This window comes from Scyliorhinus torazame, chromosome 4, assembly GCF_047496885.1.
Source record: "Scyliorhinus torazame isolate Kashiwa2021f chromosome 4, sScyTor2.1, whole genome shotgun sequence".
Taxonomy (NCBI): Eukaryota; Metazoa; Chordata; class Chondrichthyes; order Carcharhiniformes; family Scyliorhinidae; genus Scyliorhinus; species Scyliorhinus torazame.
Genome location: NC_092710.1, coordinates 374,629,953 through 374,653,670, shown reverse-complemented (window position 1 = coordinate 374,653,670; position 23,718 = coordinate 374,629,953). Strand labels below are relative to the sequence as shown.

At 53.5% G+C, this 23,718-nt stretch overlaps 1 protein-coding gene across 1 annotated transcript in view; it reads left to right on the top strand.

The window, feature by feature from the left end:
• The window catches only part of LOC140411537 (uncharacterized), a 151,461-nt gene extending 138,414 nt beyond the window's left edge, over positions 1–13,047 (top strand). The window contains exons 2-4 of the mRNA XM_072500624.1: positions 2,871–3,006; positions 3,413–4,530; positions 11,787–13,047. Coding sequence (XP_072356725.1) covers positions 2,871–3,006; positions 3,413–4,530; positions 11,787–11,815 — 1,283 coding nt within the window. The 3' untranslated portion in view covers positions 11,816–13,047. The remainder of the gene's footprint in view (positions 1–2,870; positions 3,007–3,412; positions 4,531–11,786) is intronic.
• The last annotated feature ends 10,671 nt before the right edge of the window (positions 13,048–23,718 follow it).

Sequence of the window (23,718 nt, the reverse complement as noted above, 5' to 3'; positions counted from 1 at the left end):
CCACACACACTGACTCTCACTGGGATACAGTTCGACACACACTGATTCTCACTGGGGTACAGTTCCACACACACTGACTCTCACTGGGGTACAGTTCCACACACACTGACTCTCACTGGGGATAGAGTTCCACACACACTGACTCTCTCTGGGAGACAGTTCGACACACACTGACTCTCACTGGGATACAGTTCCACACACACTGATTCTCACTGGGTTACAGTTCCACACACTCTGACTCTCACTGGGGATACAGTTCCACACACACTGACTCTCACTGGGATACAGTTCCACACACACTGACTCTCACTGGGGTACAGTTCCACACACACTGACTCTCACTGGAATACAGTTCCACACACACTGACTCTCACTGGGATACAGTTCCACACACACTGACTCTCACTGGGGTACAGTTCCACACACACTGACTCTCACTGGGGTACAGTTCCACACACACTGACTCTCACTGGGATACAGTTCCACACACACTGACTCTCACTGGGGTACAGTTGCACACACACTGACTCTCACTGGGATACAGTTCCACACACACGGACTCTCACTGAGATACAGTTCCACACACACTGACTCTCACTGGGATACAGTTCCACACACACTGACTCTCACTGGGGTACAGTTCCACACACACTGACTCTCACTGGGGTACAGTTCCACACACACTGACTCTCACTGGGGTACAGTTCCACACACACTGACTCTCACTGGGGTACAGTTCCACACACACTGACTCTCACTGGGGTACAGTTCCACACACACTGACTCTCACTGGGGTACAGTTCCACACACACTAACTCTCACTGGGGTACAGTTCCACACACACTGACTCTCATTGGGATACAGTTCCACACACACTGACTCTCACTGGGATACAGTTCCACACACACTGACTCTCACTGGGGTACAGTTCCACACACACTGACTCTCACTGGGGTACAGTTACACACACACTGACTCTCACTGGGGTACAGTTCCACACACCTGACTCTTACTAGGATACAGTTCCACACACACTGACTCTCACTGGGGTACAGTCCCACACACACTGACTCTCACTGGGGTACAGTCCCACACACACTGACTCTCACTGGGATACAGTTACACAAACACTGACTCTCACTGGGATACAGTTCCACACACACTGACTCTCACTGGGGTACAGTTCCACACACACTGACTCTCACTGGGGTACAGTTACACACACACTGACTCTCACTGGGGTACAGTTACACACACACTGACTCTCACTGGGATACAGTTACACACACACTGACTCTCACTGGGGTACAGTTCCACACACACTGACTCTCACTGGGGTACAGTTCCACACACACTGACTCTCACTGGGGTACAGTTACACACACACTGACTCTCACTGGGGTACAGTTCCACACACCTGACTCTTACTAGGATACAGTTCCACACACACTGACTCTCACTGGGGTACAGTCCCACACACACTGACTCTCACTGGGGTACAGTCCCACACACACTGACTCTCACTGGGATACAGTTACACAAACACTGACTCTCACTGGGATACAGTTCCACACACACTGACTCTCACTGGGGTACAGTTCCACACACACTGACTCTCACTGGGGTACAGTTCCACACACACTGACTCTCACTGGGATACAGTTCCACACACACTGACTCTCACTGGGATACAGTTACACACACACTGACTCTCACTGGGGTACAGTTCCACACAGACCCTGGCTCTCTGGGGTATGAGCTTCCCAGTTGCTTTTGTTGATGGAATCTGAATCTTGGTTAATTTCGAAGTTGCGGGAAACTGCAATAAAAATTGCGGGAACGCTGACCTCATCTTGTAGCCACAGTATTAATGTGGCTGGGTCCAGTTCAGTTTCTGATCAATGGTAACCCCCAGGATGTTGATTGTGGGGATTCAGCGATGGTAATGCTATTGAATGTCAAGGGGCGGTGGTTAGATCCTCTCTTATTGGAGATGGTCATTGCCGGGCACTTGTGTGGCGTGGATGTAACTTGCCCCTTGTCAGCCCCGAGCCTGGATATTGTCCAGGTCTTGCTGCATTTGGACAGGGACTGCTTCACTATCTGAGGAGTGGCGAATGGTGCTGAACATTGTGCAGTCACCCGCAAACATCCCCACTTCTGACCTCATGATGGAAGGGAGGTCATTGATGAAGCAGCTGAAGATGGTTGGGCCGAGGACACGACCCTGTGGAACCCCCGCAGTGATGTCCTGGAGCTGAGATGATTGACCTCCAACCACCACAACCATCTTCCTTTGTGCCGGGTATGACCCCCCCAGCGGAGAGTTTTCCCCCTGATTCCCATTGGCTCCAGTTTAGCTCGGGCTCCGTGATGCCACACTCGGTCAAATGTTGTCTTGATGTCGAGGGCAGTCACTCTCACCTCACCTCTGGCATTCAGCTCTCTTGTCCAGGTGTGAACCAAGGCTGTAATGAGGTCAGGAGCTGAGTGACCCTGGGCGGAACCCAAACCGAGCGTCCGTGAGCAGGTTATTGCTGAGTACGTGCCACTTGATAGCGCCGTCGATGACTCCTCCCGTCACTGTGCTGATGATGGAGAGGAGACTGATAGGGCGGTAATTGGCTGGGTTGGATTTGTCCTGTTTCTTGTGTACAGGACACACCTGGCCAATTTTCCACATTGCCGGGTAGATGCCAGTGTTGTAGCTGTACTGGAACAGCGTGGCTAGGGGTGCGGCAAGTTCTGGAGCACAAGTCTTCAGTGTTGTAGCTGTACTGGATAAACTCGGCAATTGTCCTCTCAACAGATGTTGCATACTGAAGAATATTGACTGAGTAATTAGAATGTGCGTGTTTAAACTGTTGCAGTGACTAATGTTGGTGCGGCTGGTGTTGAAATCGTGGCTCGCCTTCAGCACCAAGACTACAGCTGGGTATGGGTGTACACGAGGGCACATCTGGACCGATCGACACACACAGTGGAGTGCTGCCACCTTGTGATCAGGTAAGGAGCTGTCAGTGGCAATAATGGGGGGGGGGGGGGCGGTCTGAGATAACAGTTGGCTTTCGAAAGATGGGGTTGTACTGACTGAAGATGGATGTTGGGTGGTGAGCTGAATCTCTCTGGTTGTGTGATGAACGGTTACTGTTACACTGTACCCTTGTCATCATGTCAGGCGATGTCCCCTTTAAGACCGGGCTTGGAACCCTGGGGAACTCCGCTTCCAGCTCCGCCCATCTCTGAGCCGTATATAAGGGGCCGCCTTGTGGGCAGTGCAGCAGTCAGCACACGTCTCAGCTCTAACATAGTTCTTAGTTTATTAAAGCCTTCTTTACTGTTCACACTCTAAGCGTCGTTATTGAGGGTACCTCAGGTTGTAACGTTCCTGTTTCTTTGCTTCTCTTTGCAGTGAATGTGAGGCTGTTCACCTTCGTCGAAAACTCTTCCCCCCCCACCTGGATGTCTGCCCCTTTGATCAGCGCTCACGGCTGATACGTCCTCACCGCCGCCATAGTCCTCAGAGTTCTGGCCAGTTTTGTCCCTCCGGGGATGGCTCACAATCTAAGGCCCCGCCTCCAGTCCCCATCCATTGGCCGGGCCACGGTCCTGGGGACCCCCAAACAGCGCCGCCGTCCAACAGCCCAAAGAGAAAGCGGCTCGCCACCGTGGCGAACGAGACGAGCTTTGTCGAGCTCACCAGTCTCTCCGAATTGTTGATGCACGGAGACCCTCTCCTGTCCAGCGATCCATCTGTATTGGGGACCTGTCCAGCAGACAGTGAGACTCCAGGCCATATCCCTGCCTACACACTCCAGTACAAGCCATTCGCTCAGGGTGCCGGGAGTCCAGCTGATGGCTTTGATTTTGCCGGTGAACTGAATGCCATGTCAGGGTACGCAGCTCACCACAAACTCGCCATGTCCCAGGACCAGGGCGACGCCCCCTTGGTGCCAGACTTTGTGTCAACTCCAGAGGGGTCAGGTGACGTCCACATGTCTTCTCAATACACTGAGAAGGAATGGACAGAGATCAGCATTCTGGCAGAACAGATCAGCGGCCTGGCACAGGGCTTTGCGGTCTACAGTACCCCAGGTGAAGTGGCTGATCTACAGGGGGCGGCGCCACCCAGACAGGTGGCCTCAGAGTGGGCCGAGTGTCTGCAGCAAGATAATCTTGGCCAACCCTGGGGCGACCCCACCCCCCCGCGACGGGACAATCGCCTCTGCCTCGATGCTCACATTGTCGGGGCTGGGGATGGGGCAGATCGCAGCTCCATCAGCCCCGACCCCTCGGTCTGTTCGATGGAGCTCAGCTTGTCCCCAATGGGGAACGGAAGCCACTTCAGCCCCCACGGTGCCCGTGCCGGACCCTTGCCCTCACCCTGTGACTGGGAAGCAGATTTCATCCTGGAGGAGTTGGCTGCCTGCCAATCAATGTTCGAAATGTGGGAAGTCCAGAATCCAAATGAAGAATTTAAGGATGAGTTGTATCAACTCACCGACAGCCTTCGGAGAGGCCCACAGAAAGGTGGGTGGAATCATTGTGAGTCTGCCTGTGTCCTGAATCAGTGTGAGTCTGTCTGTGTCCTGAAACAGTGTGAGTCTGCCTGTGTCCTTAATCAGTGTGAGTCTGTCTGTGTCCTGAATTAGTGTGAGTCTGTCTCTGTCCTGAATCAGTGTGTGTCTGCCTGTGTCCTGAATCACTGTGAGTCTGTCTGTGTCCTGAAATAGTGCGAGTCTGCCTGTGTCCTGAATAACTGTGAGTCTGCCTGTGTCCTGAATCAGTGTGAGTCTGCCTGTGTCCTGAATAACTGAGAGTATGCCTGCGTCCTGAAATAGTGCGAGTCTGCCTGTGTCCTGAATAACTGTGAGTCTGCCTGTGTCCTGAATCAGTGTGAGTCTGCCTGTGTCCTGAATAACTGTGAGTCTGCCCGCGTCCTGAATCACTGTGAGTCTGTCTGTGTCCTGAACTAGTGCGAGTCTGCCTGTGTCCTGAATAACTGTGAGTCTGCCTGTGTCCTGAATAACTGTGCGTCTGCCTGTGTCCTGAATCAGTGTGAGTCTGTCTGTGTCCTGAAACAGTGTGAGTCTGTCTGTGTCCTGAATCAGTGTGAGTCTGCCTGTGTCCTGAATCAGTGTGAGTCTGTCTGTGTCCTGAATCAGTGTGAGTCTGCCTGTGTCCTGAATCAGTGTGAGTCTGCCTGTGTCCTGAATCATTGTGAGTCTGTCTGTGTCCTGAATCAGTGTGAGTCTGTCTGTGTCCTGAAACAGTGTGAGTCTGCCTGTGTCCTGAATCAGTGTGAGTCTGCCTGTGTCCTGAATCACTGTGAGTCTGCCTGTGTCCTGAATCAGTGTGAGTCTGTCTGTGTCCTGAATCAGTGTGAGTCTGTCTGTGTCCTGAAACAGTGTGAGTCTGCCTGTGTCCTGAATCAGTGTGAGTCTGCCTGTGTCCTGAAACAGTGAGAGTCTGCCTGTGTCCTGAAACAGTGTGAGTCTGCCTGTGTCCTGAAACAGTGTGAGTCTGCCTGTGTCCTGAATCAGTGTGAGTCTGTCTGTGTCCTGAATCAGTGTGAGTCTGTCTGTGTCCTGACTGTGTCTGTCTGTGTCCTTAATCAGTGTGAGTCTGTCTGTGTCCTGAATTAGTGTGAGTCTGTCTCTGTCCTGAATCAGTGTGTGTCTGCCTGTGTCCTGAATCACTGTGAGTCTGTCTGTGTCCTGAAATAGTGCGAGTCTGCCTGTGTCCTGAATAACTGTGAGTCTGCCTGTGTCCTGAATCAGTGTGAGTCTGCCTGTGTCCTGAATAACTGAGAGTCTGCCTGCGTCCTGAAATAGTGCGAGTCTGCCTGTGTCCTGAATAACTGTGAGTCTGCCTGTGTCCTGAATCAGTGTGAGTCTGCCTGTGTCCTGAATAACTGTGAGTCTGCCCGCGTCCTGAATCACTGTGAGTCTGTCTGTGTCCTGAACTAGTGCGAGTCTGCCTGTGTCCTGAATAACTGTGAGTCTGCCTGTGTCCTGAATCAGTGTGAGTCTGTCTGTGTCTGAATCAGTGTGAGTCTGCCTGTGTCCTGAATCAGTGTGAGTCTGCCTGTGTCCTGAATAACTGAGAGTCTGCCTGCGTCCTGAAATAGTGCGAGTCTGCCTGTGTCCTGAATAACTGTGAGTCTGCCTGTGTCCTGAATCAGTGTGAGTCTGCCTGTGTCCTGAATAACTGTGAGTCTGCCCGCGTCCTGAATCACTGTGAGTCTGTCTGTGTCCTGAACTAGTGCGAGTCTGCCTGTGTCCTGAATAACTGTGAGTCTGCCTGTGTCCTGAATCAGTGTGAGTCTGTCTGTGTCTGAATCAGTGTGAGTCTGCCTGTGTCCTGAATCAGTGGGTGTCTGTCTGTGTCCTGAATCAGTGTGAGTCTGTCTGTGTCCTGACTGTGTCTGTCTGTGTCCTGAATCAGTGTGAGTCTGTGTGGGTCCTGAATCAGTGTAAGTCTGCCTGTGTCCTGATTCAGTGTGAGTCTGCCTGTGTCCTGACTGTGTCTGCCTGTGTCCTCAATCAGTGTGAGTCTGTCTGTGTCCCGAATCAGTGTGAGTCTGCCTGTGTCCTTAATCAGTGTGAGTCTGTCTGTGTCCTGAATCAGTGTGAATCTATCTGTGTCCTGACTGTGTCTGCCTGTGTCCCGAATCGGTGTGTCTTCCTGTGTCCTCCATCAGTGTGTGTCTGCCTGTGTCCTGAATCAGTGTGAGTCTGCCTGTGTCCTGAATCAGTGTGAGTCTATCTGTGTCCTGAATCAGTGAGTCTGCCTGTGTCCTGCATCTGTGTGAGTCTATCTGTGTTCTGAATCACTGAGTGCCTGCCTGTGTCCTGAATCAGTGTGATTCTGCCTGTGTCCTGAATCAGTGTGAGTCTGCCTGTGTCCCGAATCAGTGTGAGTCTATCTGTGTCCTGAATCAGTGAGTCTGCCTGTGTCCTGCATCAGTGTGAGTCTGTCTGTGTCCTGAAACAGTGTGAGTCGTCTGTGTCCTGAATCAGTGTGAGTCTGCCTGTGTCCTGAATCACTGTGAGTCTGTCTGTGTCCTGAAACAGTGTGAGTCTGCCTGTGTCCTGAAATAGTGCGAGTCTGCCTGTGTCCTGAATAACTGAGAGTCTGCCTGCGTCCTGAAATAGTGCGAGTCTGCCTGTGTCCTGAATAACTGTGAGTCTGCCTGTGTCCTGAATCAGTGTGAGTCTGCCTGTGTCCTGAATAACTGTGAGTCTGCCCGCGTCCTGAATCACTGTGAGTCTGTCTGTGTCCTGAACTAGTGAGAGTCTGCCTGTGTCCTGAATAACTGTGAGTCTGCCTGTGTCCTGAATCAGTGTGAGTCTGTCTGTGTCTGAATCAGTGTGAGTCTGCCTGTGTCCTGAATCAGTGTGTGTCTGTCTGTGCCCTGAATCAGTGTGAGTCTGTCTGTGTCCTGACTGTGTCTGTCTGTGTCCTGAATCAGTGTGAGTCTGTGTGGGTCCTGAATCAGTGTGTCTGTCTGTGTCCTGAATCAGTGTAAGTCTGCCTGTGTCCTGATTCAGTGTGAGTCTGCCTGTGTCCTGACTGTGTCTGCCTGTGTCCTCAATCAGTGTGAGTCTGCCTGTGTCCCGAATCAGTGTGAGTCTGCCTGTGTCCTGAATCAGTGTGAGTCTGTCTGTGTCCTGAATCAGTGTGAATCTATCTGTGTCCTGACTGTGTCTGCCTGTGTCCCGAATCGGTGTGTCTTCCTGTGTCCTCCATCAGTGTGTGTCTGCCTGTGTCCTGAATCAGTGTGAGTCTGCCTGTGTCCTGAATCAGTGAGTCTGCCTGTGTCCTGCATCAGTGTGAGTCTATCTGTGTTCTGAATCACTGAGTGCCTGCCTGTGTCCTGAATCAGTGTGATTCTGCCTGTGTCCTGAATCAGTGTGATTCTGCCTGTGTCCTGAATCAGTGTGAGTCTGTCTGTGTCCTGAAACAGTGTGAGTCTGTCTGTGTCCTGAATCAGTGTGAGTCTGCCTGTGTCCCGAATCAGTGTGAGTCTGCCTGTGTCCTGAATCAGTGTGAGTCTGCCTGCGTCCTGAATCAGTGTGAGTCTGTCTGTGTCCTGAATCAGTGTGAGTCTGCCTGTGTCCTGAACCTGTGTGAGACTGCCTGTGTCCTGCATCAGTGTGTGTCTGCCTGTGTCCTGAATCACTGTGAGTCTGCCTGTGTCCTGAATCTCTGTGAGTCTGCCTGTGTCCTGCATCAGCGTGTGTCTGCCTGTGTCCTGAATCACTGTACGTCTGCCTGTGTCCTGAATCAGTGTGTCTGCCTGTGTCCTGAATCAGTGTGAGTCTCCCTGTGTCCTAAATCAGTGTGAGTCTGTGTCCTGAATCGGTGTGAGTCTGCCTGTGTCCTGCATCAGCGTGAGTCTGCCTGTGTCCTGAATCACTGTGAGTCCGCCTGTGCCCTGAATCAGTATGTGTCTGCCTGTGTCCTGAATCACTGTGAGTCTGCCTGTGTCCTGAATCACTGTGAGTCTGCCTTTGTCCTGAATCAGTGTGAGTCTGCCTTTGTCCTGAATCAGTGTGAGTCTGTCTGTGTCCTGAATCAGTGTGAGTCTGCTTGTGTCCTAACTGTATCTGCATTTCAGGTTTTTCCCGCTAATAGGTGACCCGTTAGCCTTTGGGTTTCACCCAATAGTAGCACTTTGTTCTGTCGCATGTCTTCTCGGCTCACCGCCTGTATTCCCTGTGCACTGTTATACACCGCCTGCAATCACAGCACATCGCCTGAATTCACTGTGCACCGTTATACACCGCCTGTAATCACAGCACATCGCCTGAATTCACTGTGCACTGTTATACACCGCCTGTAATCACAGCACATCACCTGAATTCACTGTGCACTGTTATACACAGCCTGTAATCACAGCACATCGCCTGAATTCACTGTGCACTGTTATACACCAGCTGTAATCACAGCACATCGCCTGAATTCACTGTGCACTGTTATACACCGGCTGTAATCACAGCACATCGCCTGAATTCACTGTGCACTGTTATACACCGCCTGTAATCACAGCACATCACCTGAATTCACTGTGCACTGTTATACACAGCCTGTAATCACAGCACATCGCCTGAATTCACTGTGCACTGTTATACACCGGCTGTAATCACAGCACATCGCCTGAATTCACTGTGCACTGTTATACATTGCCTGTAATCACAGCACATCGCCTGAATTCACTGTGCACTGTTATACACCGGCTGTAATCACAGCACATCGCCTGAATTCACTGTGCACTGTTATACACAGCCTGTAATCACAGCACATCGCCTGAATTCACTGTGCACTGTTATACACCGGCTGTAATCACAGCACATCGCCTGAATTCACTGTGCACTGTTATACATTGCCTGTAATCACAGCACATCGCCTGAATTCACTGTGCACTGTTATACACCGGCTGTAATCACAGCACATCGCCTGAATTCACTGTGCACTGTTATACATTGCCTGTAATCACAGCACATCGCCTGAATTCACTGTGCACTGTCATACATCGCCTGTAATCACAGCACATCACCTGAATTCACTGTGCACTGTTATACACAGCCTGTAATCACAGCACATCGCCTGAATTCACTGTGCACTGTTATACACCAGCTGTAATCACAGCACATCGCCTGAATTCACTGTGCACTGTTATACACCGGCTGTAATCACAGCACATCGCCTGAATTCACTGTGCACTGTTATACACCGCCTGTAATCACAGCACATCACCTGAATTCACTGTGCACTGTTATACACAGCCTGTAATCACAGCACATCGCCTGAATTCACTGTGCACTGTTATACACCGGCTGTAATCACAGCACATCGCCTGAATTCACTGTGCACTGTTATACATTGCCTGTAATCACAGCACATCGCCTGAATTCACTGTGCACTGTTATACACCGGCTGTAATCACAGCACATCGCCTGAATTCACTGTGCACTGTTATACATTGCCTGTAATCACAGCACATCGCCTGAATTCACTGTGCACTGTCATACATCGCCTGTAATCACAGCACATCGCCTGAATTCACTGTACAAAACTCTGGTACGGCCGAATTTGGAGTATTGCGTACAGTTCTGGTCACCACATTATAGGAAGGATATGGAAGCTTTGGAAAGGGTGCAGAGGAGATTTACCAGAATGTTGCCTGGTATGGAGGGAAGATCTTATGAGGAAAGGCCGAGGGACTTGAGGCTGTTTTCGTTAGAGAGAAGAAGGTTAAGAGGTGACTTAATTGAGGCATACAAGATGATCAGAGGATTAGATAGGGTGGACAGTGAGAGCCTTTTTCCTCGGATGGTGATGTCTAGCACGAGGGGCCATAGCTTTAAATTGAGGGGAGATAGATATAAGACAGATGTCAGAAGTAGGTTCTTTACTCAGAGAGTAGTAAGGGCGTGGAATGCACTGCCTGCAACAGTAGTGGACTCGCCAACATTAAGGGCATTCAAATGGTCATTGGATAGACATATGGACGATAAGGGAATAGTGTAGATGGGCTTTAGAGTGGTTTCACAGGTCGGCGCAACATCGAGGGCCGAAGGGCCCGTACTGCGCTGTAATGTTCTATTGTGTGTGCGTGGGATTCCTCCGGGTGCTCCGGTTTCCTCCCACAGTCCAAAGATTTTCAGGTTAGGTGGATTGTCAATTGCCCCTTAGTGTCCAAAAGGTGAGGTGTGGTCATGGAAATAGAGCATCAGCGGGCTGCTCTTTCCAAGGGCCGGTGCAGACTCAATGGGCCGAATGGCCTCCTTCTGCACTGTGGGGATTCTATGATCCTGAGGATTCGACACCACCTCAGATTACTCTGGATAAGAACTGGGAACAGGAGTGGGCTCACATCGAACCTCTTGTATGAAAATGTCCAGTTGCTTGGCCCCCAACAACTATCTGCTGAATTTGGTAAGATGTGGACACTTACTGAGGATGTTGTCCAGAATTGTGATGCGTTCCACAAACTCCTATTACGGCAGACAATCATCTGCACTAACATCTCAACATATTTAATTATTTTAATGTAATTAATTCACTTGGTTTATTTCAAACAAATTCATTCAACTAAATCGAGCATCTCCTTCCCTGTGGAATTCGCAATCTGCGCAAACTCTCCATTTTGCTCACATTACAATCCAGCTCGCTCTCGCATTACAATCTTATGTCCTATGCTCTCACAGACACCTTCTAAGCAACACTCTAGTTGTTAGCTTCCAAGTGACAACAATTCCCCCTATTTACACCTACACCACCTAATGACTCAACACAAGTGTAACTACTATACACCAGGTAGTCTATAATTACCGGACACAACCTGCAAATTATGTATACCATCTGCAATTAATGTAAGCCTGTAATTACAGTACGAGGCCGGATTCACTGTACACCGCCTACACTGAGGTGTTCTGACTGTATTAGGGGTTATTCTGCCTGTCCTGAGATGTTGTCTGTATTAATTAGAAGTTATTGTGTCTGTACTGAGATGTTCTGTCTGTGATCAGGTGTTCTGCCTGTACTGAGATGTGCTGTCTGTATTAGGTTATTCTGCCTGTACTGAGGTGTTCTGTTTGTATTAGGGGTTATTCTGCCTGTACTGAGGTGTTCTGCCTGTACTGAGATGTTGTTTGTATTAGGGGTTATTCTGCCTGTACTGAGGTGTTCTGCCTGTACGGAGGTGTTCTGTCTGTATTGATGCAAATTTCTTATGTTTAACACTATTTAACCTAGTCTTTCTCTCTTTCTGCTTTCAGATGGGGCTCTGGAAAGGTCTGTGTTTTAAACTAAGTCTGTGACTTACCCTGTTGAGTATGACACATTGTCATGTGTTCTGAAGCTGCAGCCACCTGAACACCACCTTAACACAGATTGTGTGTGTGTGAGATGTGTGTGTGTGTGTGTGTGTGAGATGTGTGTGTGTGTGAGATGTGTGTGTGTGAGAGATGTGAGTGTGTGTGAGAGATGTGAGTGTGTGTGAGGTGTGTGTGAGATGTGAATGTTTGTGTGTGTGAGAGTGAGGATTTATGAATATTCAAGGTGATGTCTGGAATAATGTTACTGTATAGTCTAATAATACTGTGTAAGTGAGTAGGTTTTTATAATAATAATCTTTATTAGTGAGACAAGTAGGTTTACACTAACACTGCAATGAAGTTACTGTGAAAAGCCCCTAGTCGCCACATTCCGGCGCCTGTTCGGGTCACAGAGGGAGAATTCAGAATGTCCAATCCACCTAACCTGCACATCTTTGGGCTGTGGGAGGAAACCGGAGCACCCGGAGGAAACCCACGCAGACACGGGGAGGACGTGCAGACTCCGCACAGACAGTGACCCAAGCCGGGAATCGAACCCGGGACCCTGGAGCTGTGAAGCAACAGTGCTAACCACTGTGTTATCGTGCTGCCCTTTTGATTTAAAACCAGCCCATTGGCACACGGTCACATGGTAACCAGTGCCCTGTTATTATGGGATGGTTTCACATGTCACTTTGTACGTGTTCTTGGTTGAAGGCGGGTGGGGGAGGGGAGTTGCTGGACACTCCGTGTCGAATACTGTCAGTGAAAATGACAGGTACTGTAGCAGCTAATGATTAATGATGGGCTAACAAGTGGTGGATTATTAGTGACTGTCAACTAGTGACAAGTATAACCAGTGATAGAGTAACAGGAACAATAGCAATAATTAGAAGTGATAATAATAGTGACGGAGTGATTTATGTTAGCGATGGATAATTAATGACTGTTACCTCGTCACAGTTGCTCTATCAGCCAGTACCTAATAATTAGTGATAAAGTAAACAGACAGTAGCAACTAGTAACTAATAAACAGTAACCGAATAGCAGGTACTTCAGCAGCTAGTGATGAATAACTAGTAATAGTGGGACTGGCATGGTGGTAACGAGTACCATTTTATTCTATCAGGTATAACCAGATGTAAAATGTATTTTTCTTGGGTGAGCTTTTCTGTTGACTGTGATGTCTACGATTGATGCTACTCTGCTGAATGTTTCCATTCTGTTGGTAAAACAAATAAAGTTGAAACCACTTTGATAAGCACAGCACAGATCTCCGTGATTAACTTGTCCAATGCTGCTCGTCACAAAGAACAAAGCACGTTATCTCTGGGCTTGAGGCAAACAAAGAACAAAGAAATGTACAGCACAGGAACAGGCCCTTCGGCCCTCCAAGCCCGTGCCGACCATGCTGCCCGACTAAACTACAATCTTCTACACTTCCTGGGTCCGTATCCCTCTATTCCCATCCTATTCATGTATTTGTCAAGATGCCCCTTAAATGTCACTATCATCCCTGCTTCCACCGCCTCCTCCGGCAGCGAGTTCCAGGCACCCACTACCCTCTGCGTAAAAATCTTGCCTCGTACATCTACTCTAAACCTTGCCCCCTAGTAATTGACCCCTCTACCCTGGGGAAAAGCCTCTGACTATCCACTCTGTCTATGCCCCTCATAATTTTGTAGACCTCTATCAGGTCGCCCCTCGACCTCCGTCGTTCCAGTGAGAACAAACCGAGTTTATTCAACCGCTCCTCATAGCTAATGCCCTCCATACCAGGCAACATTCTGGTAAATCTCTTCTGCACCCTCTCTAAAGCCTCCACATCTTTCTGGTAGTGTGGCGACCAGAATTGAACACTATACTCCAAGTGTGGCCTAATTAAGGTTCTATACAGCTGCAACATGACTTGCCAATTCTTATACTCAATGCCCCGGCCAATAAAGGCAAGCATGCCGTATGCCTTCTTGACTACCTTCTCCACCTGTGTTGCCCCTTTCAATGACCTGTGGACCTGTACTCCTAGATCTCTCTGACTTTCAATACACTTGAAGGTTCTACCATTCACTGTAGGAGGAACAGTTTCCTGCTGATCTTCAGGACATCAGCAAGGTTCAATCGAGAAGGAGGACAAGGGGAGGGAGATTGGGACAAGATTAGAGGCACGAGACTTTTTTAAAAAAAAGTTTAATTTGAGGACATTGGTGGCATTGTTGGAGATGTGGGTACTGGACACGCAGCCTTCTTGCACCTGGGTGGTTTATGTGTTTGCAGCTCTGTGGGTCAATCTTGGCTCCGTTGAATCACAAGGCTCCAGATTCAAATCCCATTTCAAAGCACGAGTATAAAACCCAAGGCTGACACTGCAGTGCAGCGTTGAGAGAGTGCCACACTGTTGGAAGTGCCATCTCTCAGCGGGTGTGAGTCAAGGTACCATCCACCTGCTCGGGCATTATTTTCAAGAGCGGGGCATTTCCGCTCGGTGTCCTGGCCAATATTTATCCCTCACTCCAACATTGCCAAACAGACTTTCACATTGCTGCGTGTGGGATCTTCCTGTGCCCACTGGTTTTCCCACATGACATCAGTGACGAGACTGCGGAAAGTGCTCCATTAGCTGTAAAACACATTGAGCTGTCCAGGGCCTGTGAATGGGGCGATATAAATGTCAGGTTATTTTGGTTGGAGAGGCGAGTGATTTCCTCAGCCCCAGAGGGTGGTTAAGAGGGGTGCTGCGGGATTCTGGACAACAAGAGGCCAGAGGAAAAGGAGAGTGGACCGTTCAGCCCTCGGAGACCATTAATCAGACCATGACTGACCTGCACCTCAGTTTCAATAAGGGACATGGTGCAGCGGGACAGTCACTGGGCTAGTAATCCGGGTCGGTGTAGCGGGACAGTCACTGGGTTAGTAATCCGGGTTGGTGCAGCGGGACAGTCACTGGGCTAGTAATCCAGGTCGGTGTAGCGGGACAGTCACTGGGCTAGTAATCCGGGTCAGTGCAGCGGGACAGTCACTGGGCTAGTAATCCGGGTGGGTGTAGCGGGACAGTCACTGCGCTAGTAATCCAGGTCGGTGCAGCGGGACAGTCACTGGGCTAGTAATCCAGGTCGGTGTAGCGGGACAGTCACTGGGCTAGTAATCCAGGTCGGTGGAGCGGGACAGTCACTGGGCTAGTAATCCGGGTCGGTGTAGCGGGACAGTCACTGGGCTAGTAATCCAGGTCGGTGTAGCGGGACAGTCACTGGGCTAGTAATCCAGGTCGGTGCAGCGGGACAGTCACTGGGCTAGTAATCCAGGTCGGTGGAGCGGGACAGTCACTGGGCTAGTAATCCAGGTCGGTGTAGCGGGACAGTCACTGGGCTAGTAATCCGGGTCGGTGTAGCGGGACAGTCACTGGGCGAGTAATCGGGGTCGGTGGAGCGGGACAGTCACTGGGCTAGTAATCCGGGTCGGTGCAGCGGGACAGTCACTGGGTTAGTAATCCAGGTCGGTGCAGCGGGACAGTCACTGGGCTAGTAATCCGGGTCGGTGTAGGGGGACAGTCACTGGGCTAGTAATCCAGGTCGGTGCAGCGGGACAGTCACTGGGCTAGTAATCCGGGTCGGTGGAGCGGGACAGTCACTGGGCTAGTAATCCGGGTCGGTGTAGCGGGACAGTCACTGGGCTAGTAATCCGGGTCGGTGTAGCGGGACAGTCGCTGGGCTAGTAATCCGGGTGGGTGTAGCGGGACAGTCACTGGGCTAGTAATCCGGGTCGGTGGAGCGGGACAGTCACTGGGCTAGTAATCCGGGTCGGTGTAGCGGGACAGTCACTGGGCTAGTAATCCGGGTCGGTGGAGCGGGACAGTCACTGGGCTAGTAATCCGGGTCGGTGGAGCGGGACAGTCACTGGGCTAGTAATCCGGGTCGGTGGAGCGGGACAGTCACTGGGCTAGTAATTCAGGTCGGTGTAGCGCGACAGTCACTGGGCTAGTAATCCAGGTCGGTGCAGTGGGACAGTCACTGGGCTAGTAATCCAGGTCGGTGTAGCGGGACAGTCACTGGGCTAGTAATCCAGGTCGGTGGAGCGGGACAGTCACTGGGCTAGTAATCCAGGTCGGTGTAGCGCGACAGTCACTGGGCTAGTAATCCAGGTCGGTGGAGCGGGACAGTCACTGGGCTAGTAATCCAGGTCGGTGTAGCGGGACAGTCACTGGGCTAGTAATCCAGGTCGGTGCAGCGGGACAGTCACTGGGCTAGTAATCCGGGTGGGTGTAGCGGGACAGTCAATGAGTTAGTAATCCGGGTGGGTGTAGCGGGACAGTCACTGGGCTAGTAATCCGGGTCGGTGCAGCGGGACAGTAACTGGGCGAGTAATCCAGGTCGGTGTAGCGGGACAGTCACTGGGCTAGTAATCCGGGTCGGTGCAGCGGGACAGTAACTGGGCGAGTAATCTAGGTCGGTGTAGCGGGACAGTCACTGCGCTAGTAATCCGGGTCGGTGTAGCGGGACAGTCACTGCGTTAGTAATCCGGGTCGGTGGAGCGGGACAGTCACTGGGCTAGTAATCCGGGTCGGTGTAGCGGGACAGTCGCTGGGCTAGTAATCCAGGTCGGTGTAGCGGGACAGTCACTGGGCTAGTAATCCGGGTCGGTGTAGCGGGACAGTCACTGGGCTAGTAATCCGGGTCGGTGTAGCGGGACAGTCACTGGGCTAGTAATCCAGGTCGGTGCAGCGGGACATTCACTGGGCTAGTAATCCAGGTCGGTGGAGTGGGACAGTCACTGGGCTAGTAATCCAGGTCGGTGGAGTGGGACAGTCACTGGGCTAGTAATCCAGGTCGGTGCAGCGGGACAGTCACTGGGCTAGTAATCCGGGTCGGTGCAGCGGGACAGTCACTGGGCTAGTAATCCAGGTCGGTGCAGCGGGACAGTCACTGGGCTAGTAATCCAGGTCGGTGCAGCGGGACAGTCACTGGGCTGGTAATCCAGGTTGGTGGAGCGGGACAGTCACTGCGCTAGTAATCCAGGTCGGTGCAGCGGGACAGTCACTGGGCTAGTAATCCGGGTCGGTGCAGCGGGACAGTCACTGGGCTTGTAATCCAGGTCGGTGCAGCGGGACAGTCACTGGGGTAGTAATCCAGGTCGGTGCAGCGGGACAGTCACTGGGTTAGTAATCCAGGTCGGTGTAGCGGGACAGTCACTGGGCTAGTAATCCGGGTCGGTGTAGCGGGACAGTCACTGGGCTAGTAATCCGGGTCGGTGTAGCGGGACAGTCACTGGGCTAGTAATCCAGGTCGGTGTAGCGGGACAGTCACTGGGCTAGTAATCCGGGTCGGTGTAGCGGGACAGTCACTGCGCTAGTAATCCGGGTCGGTGTAGCGGGACAGTCACTGGGCTAGTAATCCAGGTCGGTGCAGCGGGACAGTCACTGGGCTAGTAATCCGGGTCGGTGCAGCGGGACAGTCACTGGGCTAGTAATCCAGGTCGGTGTAGCGGGACAGTCACTGGGCTAGTAATCCGGGTCGGTGTAGCGGGACAGTCACTGGGCTAGTAATCCAGGTCGGTGTAGCGGGACAGTCACTGCGCTAGTAATCCGGGTCGGTGTAGCGGGACAGTCACTGGGCTAGTAATCCGGGTCGGTGTAGCGGGACAGTCACTGTGCTAGTAATCCAGGTCGGTGTAGCGGGACAGTCACGGGGCTAGTAATCCAGGTCGGTGTAGCGGGACAGTCACTGGGCTAGTAATCCGGGTCGGTGTAGCGGGACAGTCACTGGGCTAGTAATCCGGGTCGGTGTAGCGGGACAGTCACTGGGTTAGTAATCCGGGTTGGTGCAGCGGGACAGTCACTGGGCTAGTAATCCAGGTCGGTGTAGCGGGACAGTCACTGGGCTAGTAATCCGGGTCGGTGTAGCGGGACAGTCACTGGGCTAGTAATCCGGGTCGGTGCAGCGGGACAGTCACTGGGTTAGTAATCCAGGTCGGTGTAGCGGGACAGTCACTGGGTTAGTAATCCGGGTCGGTACAGCGGGACAGTCACTGGGCTAGTAATCCGGGTCGGTGCAGCGGGACAGTCACTGGGCTAGTAATCCAGGTCGGTACAGCGGGACAGTAACTGGGCTAGTAATCCGGGTCGGTGTAGCGGGACAGTCACTGGGCTAGTAATCCGGGTCGGTACAGCGGGACAGTCACTGGGCTAGTAATCCGGGTGGGTGTAGCGGGACAGTCACTGGGCTAGTAATCCGGGTCGGTGTAGCGGGACAGTCACTGCGCTAGTAATCCAGGTCGGTGTAGCGGGACAGTCACTGGGTTAGTAATCCGGGTGGGTGTAGCGGGACAGTCACTGGGCTAGTAATCCAGGTCGGTGTAGCGGGACAGTCACTGGGCTAGTAATCCGGGTGGGTGTAGCGGGACAGTCACTGGGCTAGTAATCCGGGTCAGTGTAGCGGGACAGTCACTGGGCTAGTAATCCAGGTCGGTGTAGCGGGACAGTCACTGGGCTAGTAATCCGGCTGGGTGTAGCGGGACAGTCACTGGTCAAGTAATCCAGGTCGGAGTAGCGGGACAGTCACTGGGCTAGTAATCCGGGTCGGTGTAGCGGGACAGTCACTGGGCTAGTAATCCGGCTGGGTGTAGCGGGACAGTCACTGGGCTAGTAATCCAGGTCGGTGCAGCGGGACAGTCACTGGGCTAGTAATCCGGGTCGGTGCAGCGGGACAGTCACTGGGCTAGTAATCCAGGTCGGTGCAGCGGGACAGTCACTGGGCTAGTAATCCAGGTCGGTGCAGCGGGACAGTCACTGGGCTAGTAATCCAGGTCGGTGCAGCGGGACAGTCACTGGGCTGGTAATCCAGGTCGGTGGAGCGGGACAGTCACTGCGCTAGTCATCCAGGTCGGTGCAGCGGGACAGTCACTGGGCTAGTAATCCGGGTCGGTGCAGCGGGACAGTCACTGGGCTTGTAATCCAGGTCGGTGCAGCGGGACAGTCACTGGGCTAGTAATCCAGGTCGGTGCAGCGGGACAGTCACTGGGTTAGTAATCCAGGTCGGTGTAGCGGGACAGTCACTGGGCTAGTAATCCGGGTCGGTGTAGCGGGACAGTCACTGGGCTAGTAATCCGGGTCGGTGTAGCGGGACAGTCACTGGGCTAGTAATCCGGGTCGGTGTAGCGGGACAGTCACTGGGCTAGTAATCCGGGTCGGTGTAGCGGGACAGTCACTGGGCTAGTAATCCGGGTCGGTGTAGCGGGACAGTCACTGGGCTAGTAATCCAGGTCGGTGTAGCGGGACAGTCACTGCGCTAGTAATCCAGGTCGGTGCAGCGGGACAGTCACTGGGCTAGTAATCCAGGTCGGTGTAGCGGGACAGTCACGGGGCTAGTAATCCGGGTCGGTATAGCGGGACAGTCACTGGGCTAGTAATCCAGGTCGGTGTAGCGGGACAGTCACTGGGCTAGTAATCCGGGTCGGTGCAGCGGGACAGTCACTGGGCTAGTAATCCGGGTCGGTGTAGCGGGACAGTCACTGGGCTAGTAATCCGGGTCGGTGTAGCGGGACAGTCACTGGGCTAGTAATCCAGGTCGGTGCAGCGGGACAGTCACTGGGCTAGTAATCCAGGTCGGTGTAGCGGGACAGTCACGGGGCTAGTAATCCAGGTCGGTGTAGCGGGACAGTCACGGGGCTAGTAATCCGGGTCGGTGTAGCGGGACAGTCACTGGGCTAGTAATCCAGGTCGGTGTAGCGGGACAGTCACTGGGCTAGTAATCCGGGTCGGTGTAGCGGGACAGTCACTGGGCTAGTAATCCGGGTGGGTGCAGCGGGACAGTCACTGGGTTAGTAATCCAGGTCGGTGCAGCGGGACAGTCACTGGGCGAGTAATCCGGGTCGGTGCAGAGGGACAGTCACTGGGTTAGTAATCCAGGTCGGTGTAGCGGGACAGTCACTGGGCTAGTAATCCAGGTCGGTGTAGCGGGACAGTCACTGGGCTAGTAATCCGGGTCGGTACAGCGGGACAGTCACTGGGCTAGTAATCCAGGTCGGTACAGCGGGACAGTCACTGGGCTAGTAATCCAGGTCGGTGTAGCGGGACAGTCACTGGGCTAGTAATCCGGGTTGGTGCAGCGGGACAGTCACTGGGCTAGTAATCCGGGTGGGTGTAGCGGGACAGTCACTGGGCTAGTAATCCGGGTCGGTGCAGCGGGACAGTCACTGGGTTAGTAATCCAGGTCGGTGTAGCGGGACAGTCACTGGGCTAGTAATCCAGGTCGGTGTAGCGGGACAGTCACTGGGCTAGTAATCCAGGTCGGTGTAGCGGGACAGTCACGGGGCTAGTAATCCGGGTCGGTGTAGCGGGACAGTCACTGGGCTAGTAATCCAGGTCGGTGCAGCGGGACAGTCACTGGGCTAGTAATCCAGGTCGGTGCAGCGGGACAGTCACTGGGCTAGTAATCCAGGTCGGTGCAGCGGGACAGTCACTGGGCTAGTAATCCAGGTCGGTGCAGCGGGACAGTCACTGGGCTAGTAATCCAGGTCGGTGTAGCGGGACAGTCACTGGGTTAGTAATCCGGGTTGGTGCAGCGGGACAGTCACTGGGCTAGTAATCCAGGTCGGTGTAGCGGGACAGTCACTGGGCTAGTAATCCAGGTCGGTGCAGCGGGACAGTCACTGGGCTAGTAATCCAGGTCGGTGCAGCGGGACAGTCACTGGGCTAGTAATCCAGGTCGGTGTAGCGGGACAGTCACTGGGTTAGTAATCCGGGTTGGTGCAGCGGGACAGTCACTGGGCTAGTAATCCAGGTCGGTGTAGCGGGACAGTCACGGGGCTAGTAATCCAGGTCGGTGTAGCGGGACAGTCACTGGGCTAGTAATCCGGGTCGGTGTAGCGGGACAGTCACTGGGCTAGTAATCCGGGTCGGTGCAGCGGGACAGTCACTGGGTTAGTAATCCAGGTCGGTGCAGCGGGACAGTCACTGGGCGAGTAATCCGGGTCGGTGCAGAGGGACAGTCACTGGGTTAGTAATCCAGGTCGGTGTAGCGGGACAGTCACTGGGCTAGTAATCCAGGTCGGTGTAGCGGGACAGTCACTGGGCTAGTAATCCGGGTCGGTACAGCGGGACAGTCACTGGGCTAGTAATCCAGGTCGGTACAGCGGGACAGTCACTGGGCTAGTAATCCAGGTCGGTGTAGCGGGACAGTCACTGGGCTAGTAATCCGGGTTGGTGCAGCGGGACAGTCACTGGGCTAGTAATCCGGGTGGGTGTAGCGGGACAGTCACTGGGCTAGTAATCCGGGTCGGTGCAGCGGGACAGTCACTGGGTTAGTAATCCAGGTCGGTGTAGCGGGACAGTCACTGGGCTAGTAATCCAGGTCGGTGTAGCGGGACAGTCACTGGGCTAGTAATCCAGGTCGGTGTAGCGGGACAGTCACGGGGCTAGTAATCCGGGTCGGTGTAGCGGGACAGTCACTGGGCTAGTAATCCAGGTCGGTGCAGCGGGACAGTCACTGGGCTAGTAATCCAGGTCGGTGCAGCGGGACAGTCACTGGGCTAGTAATCCAGGTCGGTGCAGCGGGACAGTCACTGGGCTAGTAATCCAGGTCGGTGCAGCGGGACAGTCACTGGGCTAGTAATCCAGGTCGGTGTAGCGGGACAGTCACTGGGTTAGTAATCCGGGTTGGTGCAGCGGGACAGTCACTGGGCTAGTAATCCAGGTCGGTGTAGCGGGACAGTCACTGGGCTAGTAATCCAGGTCGGTGCAGCGGGACAGTCACTGGGCTAGTAATCCAGGTCGGTGCAGCGGGACAGTCACTGGGCTAGTAATCCAGGTCGGTGTAGCGGGACAGTCACTGGGTTAGTAATCCGGGTTGGTGCAGCGGGACAGTCACTGGGCTAGTAATCCAGGTCGGTGTAGCGGGACAGTCACGGGGCTAGTAATCCAGGTCGGTGTAGCGGGACAGTCACTGGGCTAGTAATCCGGGTCGGTGTAGCGGGACAGTCACTGGGCTAGTGATCCAGGTCGGTGTAGCGGGACAGTCACTGGGCTAGTAATCCGGGTCAGTGCAGCGGGACAGTCACTGGGCTAGTAATCCAGGTCGGTGTAGCGGGACAGTCACTGGGCTAGTAATCCGGGTCGGTACAGCGGGACAGTCACTGGGCTAGTAATCCGGGTGGGTGTAGCGGGACAGTCACTGGGCTAGTAATCCGGGTGGGTGTAGCGGGACAGTCACTGGGCTAGTAATCCGGGTCGGTGTAGCGGGACAGTCACTGGGCTAGTAATCCGGCGGGGTGTAGCGGGACAGTCACTGGTCAAGTAATCCAGGTCGGAGTAGCGGGACAGTCACTGGGCTAGTAATCCGGGTCGGTGTAGCGGGACAGTCACTGGGCTAGTAATCCGGCTGGGTGTAGCGGGACAGTCACTGGGCTAGTAATCCAGGTCGGTGTAGCGGGACAGTCACTGGGCTAGTAATCCGGGTCGGTGTAGCGGGACAGTCACTGGGCTAGTAATCCAGGTCGGAGTAGCGGGACAGTCACTGGGCTAGTAATCCGGGTCGGTGCAGCGGGACAGTCACTGGGCTAGTAATCCGGGTGGGTGTAGCGGGACAGTCACTGGGCGAGTAATCCAGGTCGGTGTAGCGGGACAGTCGCTGGGCTAGTAATCCGGGTCGGTGTAGCGGGACAGTCACTGGGTTAGTAATCCAGGTCGGTGCAGCGGGACAGTCACTGGGCTAGTAATCCGGGTCGGTGCAGCGGGACAGTCACTGGGCTAGTAATCCGGGTGGGTGTAGCGGGACAGTCACTGGGCTAGTAATCCAGGTCGGAGTAGCGGGACAGTCACTGGGCTAGTAATCCGGGTCGGTGCAGCGGGACAGTCACTGGGTTAGTAATCCGGGTGGGTGTAGCGGGACAGTCACTGGGCGAGTAATCCAGGTCGGTGTAGCGGGACAGTCACTGGGCTAGTAATCCGGGTCGGTGTAGCGGGACAGTCACTGCGCTAGTAATCCAGGTCGGTGCAGCGGGACAGTCACAGGGCTAGTAATCCAGGTCGGTGGAGCGGGACAGTCACTGCGCTAGTAATCCAGGTCGGTGCAGCGGGACAGTCACTGGGCTAGTAATCCGGGTCGGTGCAGCGGGACAGTCACTGGGCTAGTAATCCAGGTCGGTGTAGCGGGACAGTCACTGGGCTAGTAATCCGGGTCGGTGCAGCGGGACAGTCACTGGGCTAGTAATCCGGGTCGGTGTAGCGGGACAGTCACTGGGTTAGTAATCCGGGTCGGTGTAGCGGGACAGTCACTGGGCTAGTAATCCGGGTCGGTGTAGCGGGACAGTCACTGGGCGAGTAATCCGGGTCGGTGTAGCGGGACAGTCACTGGGCTAGTAATCCGGGTCGGTGTAGCGGGACAGTCACTGGGCTAGTAATCCGGGTCGGTGTAGCGGGACAGTCACTGGGCTAGTAATCCGGGTCGGTGTAGCGGGACAGTCACTGGGCTAGTAATCCGGGTCGGTGTAGCGGGACAGTGACTGGGCTAGTAATCCGGGTCGGTGTAGCGGGACAGTCACTGGGCTAGTAATCCGGGTCGGTGTAGCGGGACAGTCACTGGGCTAGTAATCCGGGTCGGTGTAGCGGGACAGTCACTGGGCTAGTAATCCGGGTCGGTGTAGCGGGACAGTCACTGGGCTAGTAATCCGGGTCGGTGGAGTGGGACAGTCACTGGGCTAGTAATCCGGGTCGGTGTAGCGGGACAGTGACTGGGCTAGTAATCCGGGTCGGTGCAGCGGGACAGTCACTGGGCTAGTAATCCGGGTCGGTGCAGCGGGACAGTCACTGGGCTAGTAATCGGGATCGGTGTAGCGGGACAGTCACTGGGCTAGTAATCCGGGTCGGTGCAGCGGGACAGTCACTGGGTTAGTAATCCAGGTCGGT